Source organism: Piliocolobus tephrosceles, chromosome 3 (assembly GCF_002776525.5).
Source record: "Piliocolobus tephrosceles isolate RC106 chromosome 3, ASM277652v3, whole genome shotgun sequence".
NCBI classification, from domain to species: Eukaryota; Metazoa; Chordata; class Mammalia; order Primates; family Cercopithecidae; genus Piliocolobus; species Piliocolobus tephrosceles.
In genome coordinates, this window is record NC_045436.1 from 160,491,484 (window position 1) to 160,497,857 (window position 6,374).

The window sequence follows — 6,374 nt, forward strand, 5'->3', positions numbered from 1 at the left end:
TTTTACTATGCATAGAAATAAGATCACCTAGATTTTCTTACAGAGTTTAATTAAATCACCAATATCCTTCTAACAGAAACATGCTTATCAGATAAAAGTGTTAAGGACAGAATACAAAACTATGTATACATTATGGCTACAAACAAACCTGGCATAGGAAAAAAAAGCTAGAAGGAAATAATACAAAATGACCAAGGTGATGACTTCAAAGGAAGAAACCACGGGCCCTGTGTTTCTACTTTCTCCATCTTCAATACTCTATTTTCTCTCAATAATCACTATGATAGATCTCTACATAAGTCCTTACCTTTTCTCTCCTTATATATCCTCAAATTAAATCAATATGCATCATATATTACTATCTGCTTTTACATTTAAAAATAACCTTTTAGAATCAGGCATAAGATGAATCACAGCTTAGTACTTCTCATAGAGTGAACATGATAAAGTATAACTCCTACAAGTCTCAATTTTCTCATCTAAGTAAACCACCTCTGCAGGACTAAATAATATCTCATGTAAAACACCTAGCAGCACAGTGCCTACCTCACAGTAGTGCTCCATTTTCTTTTCTTTTTTTTTTTTTTTTTGAGACAGGGTCTCACTCTGTCACCTAGGCTGGAGTATAGTAGCATGATCTTGGCTCACTGCAACCTCTGCCTCCCAGGTTCCAGCGATTCTCCTGCGTCAGCCTCCCAAGTAGCTGGGATTACAGGTGCCCGCCACTACGCCTGGCTATGTTTTGTGATTCCACTGGAGATGGGATTTCACCATGTTGGCCAGGCTGGTCTTAAACTCCTGACCTCAAGTGATCCACCCACCTCGGCCTCCCAAAGTGCTGGGATTACAGGTGTGAGCCACCGCGCCTGGCCTCGATTTTCTTTAATTCCCTTTTCAAGATGTTTTGGGTGATGACTGAATTCTCATACAGTAAATACATAGACATCTCCGATTAACCACTGTAGTTAAGGGGCAATCAAACCTATCTTGAGAAACGCCTCCTGTATCAAAGGACTTTAAAATCTACTACTAAACAGCTCAGGAAAAATATTATAAATACACCCCAGTACTCCTCTGTGCTTAGTCTAAATGAGGCCTCACAATCTTTCTGAACACAGCAGCTCAGGTAAAATGAAGGAGCTGCCATAAAAGTGAAAACCTATTTGTCATCAGTAACCTAGAGAAGAGGCTTTTTAAGGAGCTTCTCCCAGCACATACTGTATAAAGTCAGTGACACAGGTGAGAGACAAATTCTTTTCACAAGTTTGTCGAAAAATTAAATCTATGACTCTAATCCACCCAATAAAACATTTCAACAATGTAGATTTTTTAAAATAGATGTTTAGAGATTTTTCAAGTTTGGTTTAGTATTTCAAAAAAGAAACATCACAGCAAATCTTCATGACAATGGATCTGATAATGGATTCTGATCTGTACACCAAAAGCACAAGCAACAACAAAAAAATTGATAAACTGAACTTCATTGAAATTAAAAACTCTTGTGCTTCAAAGGACATCAAGAAGATGAAAAAACAACCTACAGAATGGGAGAAAATATTGGCAAATCATATATTTGGTAAGGGTGTAATATCCAGAACATATAAAGAACTCCTGTGACTCAACAACAAAAAGATAACCCAATTAAAAATGGAAAAAGGACTTGAATAGACATTTCTCCAAGGTCATACATAAATAGCCAATAAGCACATGAAAGGATGATTCACATCATTAGTAATTTGGTGGAAAACAAAAATCAAAGCTACAATGACATACCGCTTCACATACACTAGGATGGCTATAATCAGAAAAACAAGAAATAAAAAATGTTGGCAAGGATGCGGAGAAATTGGAACACGTATACCCTCCTGGTGGGAATGTAAAATGGTGCAGCCACTATGGAAAGCAGTTTGGCGGTTCCTCAAAAAACTAAACACAGAATTACTGACAATTCCACTCCTAGGTATATACTCAAAAGAATTGAAGACAGGGTCCCAAACTGTATACCAATGTTCATTGAAGCATCATTCACAACAGCAAAAAAGTAGACACTGCCTAAGTGTCCATCAACAGATGAACAGATTTTTTAAATGTGGTATAGACAGACAATGGATATTATTCAGTTGTAAAAAGGAATACAGTTCTGATACATGCTACAACATGCATGAACCTTGAAGACATTATGCTACGTAAAATAAGCCAGACCCAAAAGGACAAATATTGTATAACCTCATTTATATGAGGTACACAGAACTGTCAAATTCATAGCAACAAAAATAGTTGGGCACAGTGGCTCATGCCTGTAACCCTTGCAGTTTGGGAGGCTGAGGTGGGCGGATCCCTTGAACCCAGGAGTTCTAGACCAGGAGTTCTGGGCAACATAGGAAGACCTTGTCTCTATGAAAAATAATAATAAATTAGCTGGGTGTGGTGGCATGTGCCTTAAGTCCCAGCTACTCAGGAGGCTGAGGTGGAGGATTGCTTGAGCCCAGGAGGTTGAGGCTATAGTGAGTCATGACAGCACCACTGCACTTCAGCCTGGGCAACACAGAGTGAGACCCTGTCTCAAAAAAAACAACCACAAAAATAAATCAGAGGTTACCAAGGTTTGGGAGGAGGTGGAATGAGGAGTCACAGCGTAATGGTGGCAGTTTCTGCTTGGAGTGATGAAAAAGTTTTGCAAATAGGGACGATGGTTACGGAACACCATGAATGTACTTAATGTCACTGAATTGCATGCTTGAAAATGACTAAAATGACAAATTTTATATTATATATATAACTACAATAAAAATAAATAAAAGAAAGTAAACTTAAAGGCACAGAAAAAGGCAACAACAGAGAAACATGACAGCTAAACTAATAAAGAAAAATGACACCGCATCAGTACCTTTCCACACACTGCCTTCGGGACAGGGGAGGCTGACATCTTCGGTTATGAGCTTCTCGGGCAGCAAGTCTAGCTCCTGACAACTGAAAGAGAGTACAAAACCCATTGAATAAACTGGGAAATCTCTATCATCGTAGAAGAACTGGCAACACATTCTGACATCAAGAAGCCAGAAATTGAACCAATTCAACAGGCATTCATTTTAGGGGAAAACAAAACAGTGAAAACTGGGTAAATTCTAGAGCAGCTTGAAGCAGTATCCAGCATATTAAAGCACTGAGAGATTAACATATGTTCACTGTAGCATCATCCACAATAGCAAAAAGGTGGACATAAGCCAAGTACTCACCTTACTGGGTTTGCAGAAGAGTGGTATATGATACTGTTTTACCATAAACCTAACAAAACTGAAAATTCTCTCCTCAAAGCTTTCAGAAACTTCAACTGGAGCCAAGTTCAAGAGAATACCAAGTTCATAACTATATATCTAAATGTCTTCATTGGTCATCTAATAGCTGTATAAGGGATGTTCAACGCAAATGTTCAAAAAAAAGTGTTTTGTTTTGTTTTTTGTTTTTTTTGAGACAGAGTCTCACTCTGTCGCCCAGGCTGGAGTCCAGTGGCCCGATCTCAGCTCACTGCAAGCTCCGCCTCCCGGGTTTATGCCGTTCTCCTGCCTCAGCCTCCCGAGTAGCTGGGACTACAGGCGCCTGCCACCTCACCCGGCTAGTTTTTTGTATTTTTTAGTAGAGACGGGGTTTCACCGTGTTAGCCAGGATGGTCTCGATGTCCTGACCTCGTGATCCGCCCGTCTCGGCCTCCCAAAGTGCTGGGATTACAGGCTTGAGCCACCATGCCCAGCCAAAAAAAAAAAAGTGTTTTTTAACACTTTCTGGAATATCATGATTTCTCTTTAGTGAGAAATCTACATTTGCCAACAGTGCTATCAACTGAATGCTTGTGTCCCCTAAAATTCGTATGTTGAAGCCTTAACCCCAATGTGATGGTATTTAAATGAGGGGCCTCTGGGAGGTAATTAGGTCAAGAGGGTAGAGCCCTCGTGAATGAGATTAGTGTCCTTCTAAGACAGACAGTACTTGCTTCCTTTCTCTGGGAAATGAGGATATAATGAAAGGATGGTCCTCTGCAAATGAGGAAGAGGACAGGACCTACGCCAGACACTAGATCTGCCAGCATCTTGATCCTGCACTTCCTAGTCTCCAGAACTGTGAGAAACAGATGTCTGTCGTTTAAGCCACACAGCCTATGGTACTTCTGTTATAGAAGCCCCAGCTAAGACACAGAAGATCAGTCACCCAATATTACTGCCTCAGAGTCTTATGGGGAATTAAGACTTTGAGACAGTAGTTTAAGGTATCAGTATTCAGAGTAAGCATGAACTCCAGGTTTCTGAACCAACAAACATAGTATCTCCATCTCTCTTAAGAGATTTATCTTATATGTTCAGACCGCATATTTTTATTGGTACATTCTCAACAAAATTGTCACATATACCAAAAATAAAAAATAAATATCCAAAAAGTTGATATACCTTTTCATCTTCCCACTGAAAAAAATTACAGTCTTTTCTATCTCTACAGGCTGAACAGGCATAAAACCTCCGAGTTTCTTCTTTCCCTTGGGTCACCTTTACAAACAGAAGAGTGGGTCCTAGTTCCAGAATAGAAAAAAAAACAAAAGTGTCAATGGTCATTTACATTAAGTTCTTAGTTTTCACCGCCCTTAAATAAAATTTGTTTGAGCTTTATGCACAATTTATCATAATTAAATCCATCTCTTTGGTTGGTTGTTTTTTGTTTGGTTTTCTTGAGACAGGGTCTCCCTCTGTCGCCCAGGCTGGAGTGCAGTGGCAACATCAATGGTTCACTGCGATCTCTGCTTCCTAGCCTCAAGGGATTCTCCCGCCTCAGCCTCCCGAGTAGCTGGGACTACAGCTGCGTGTCTCCAGCTGTTTTTATTTTTTGTGGAGATAGGGTATCACCATTTTTGCCTGGGCTAGTCTCAAACTCCTGGGCTCAAGCGATCTGCCTGCCTCGGCCTCCCAAAGTGCTGGGACTACAGGTGCACGCCACCACGCCGGCTTCTCTGTTTAATGAATGTTTCTTTTCTCTCTGTTACAACATTCCGGCAGTGACTACTCTTAAATAATTTTTGAAAACAGGTCTCTCCAGAAAGAAAATGCTACTGTCAGTATAGCTGCTGTCTACGTTGTGAATGTTACAAACCTGAGACTAAAACAGGGAACGGACTCAGAGAATTGAGGACTTTGACATCTCTTGCGCGTTTACCCTTGCAGGGAAAACCTGAGCTTTGAGTTGGACACGCCCACTTTATGTAAGTTAGACAAAAACAGTCTAGTTTGCAGGCAAGGATTACACTCTGTCTTTCTCCCTAATTTTTTATTTTTGAAGGGACAGCAAATCAACAAATGAAATCCCCAAGTACTTGTCAACGAGAACTATTCAATACCATGCATCCTTCTCTTTGCCTACCTTTCTGCCCCTTCCCCCCAAAAAGAGATGAAATAGTCCTGGAGCCAAAACCACAAGAGTGGAGACTTGCTCTGAATGTTTCTCAAGTAAGTTGAAAAACACCACGTTCCGAGGAAGGACTATTTTCTAGACTGCACACTGGTGAGGGAAAAGAGGCTGATAAAAATATAGGAGCCCCAAAAGCCACTTCCAAGCCAACTCACACCCTCAGCGCCCGGCAGTTAGGCTGAGCCCAGACTCTGACCCACCGTGAGGGCACAGCGGAGCGGGGACGGCGGGATCCGAGGGAAGAACCACCTCCATTCCCGAGCTCCCCCGGCACCCTGCGCTGCCCTCTGCCTCCACGGCTTCAAATCCATCCCTGGGGGCCGCCATCTTCCCGCCGCCGTCCCGAAAGCCTCAGTACGAACCAAGAATGCTGAGAAAGAGCGCCCCCGCGACCCAAAGCGACCGACAGCGCCCCCAGGCGCTTAGGAGGAGCTGGGGCGGGGCTGCCGGGGCGGAGGCCACGCCCAGAAACGCAGTCCCCGCTCACCTGGGGGCTGCACCTAAGCGGCCCCTAGCGGTGGGGCTCGCAGGTCACTCGTGGGACCTGTGCCATGAGCTCAGCGCCTGAAAGCACCCTCTTTTCTTAAGAATATAGCCAGGAGGTGAGATGATTCGAACAAAGGTTTGGTTGTATTGTAGGTCCAAAAGGCAGCATTACCACCTCTGCCAAATAGCTGAAATGGCTGCAGCAGCTGCGATTGATGGACCATTCTTTGTTTTTCAGAGTCACAGTCACTGCATCATCCTCTGTAACTTTCGGACAACGCTGAAAGTTGCACATCATAGTTGCACACTCATTGACACTTATACATTAGAAGGAAAGAAAACCGTGCCGATTTGCAGATGACATGATTGTCCACATTTTAAAAAATCCCAAAGAATCTATCAGGAAAACATCTCCAATTTAAACTGAGTTCAGCAAGGTT

The 6,374-nt window shown here is 42.2% G+C and overlaps 1 protein-coding gene across 3 annotated transcripts in view; it reads right to left on the bottom strand.

The window, feature by feature from the left end:
• ZCCHC4 (zinc finger CCHC-type containing 4) overlaps positions 1–5,809 on the bottom strand; it is a 57,142-nt gene extending 51,333 nt beyond the window's left edge. For 2 of the 3 annotated variants that reach the window (XM_023223024.2, XM_023223026.1), the window contains exons 1-3: positions 5,649–5,809; positions 4,440–4,558; positions 2,888–2,970 (exon numbers count right to left, since the gene is read on the bottom strand). In XM_023223024.2, the coding sequence (XP_023078792.1) occupies positions 2,888–2,970; positions 4,440–4,558; positions 5,649–5,775 (329 nt within the window). In that variant the 5' untranslated portion in view covers positions 5,776–5,809. The remainder of the gene's footprint in view (positions 1–2,887; positions 2,971–4,439; positions 4,559–5,648) is intronic. The other variant, XM_023223025.1, reaches the window with a different exon arrangement.
• Between the last annotated feature and the right edge of the window lie 565 nt (positions 5,810–6,374).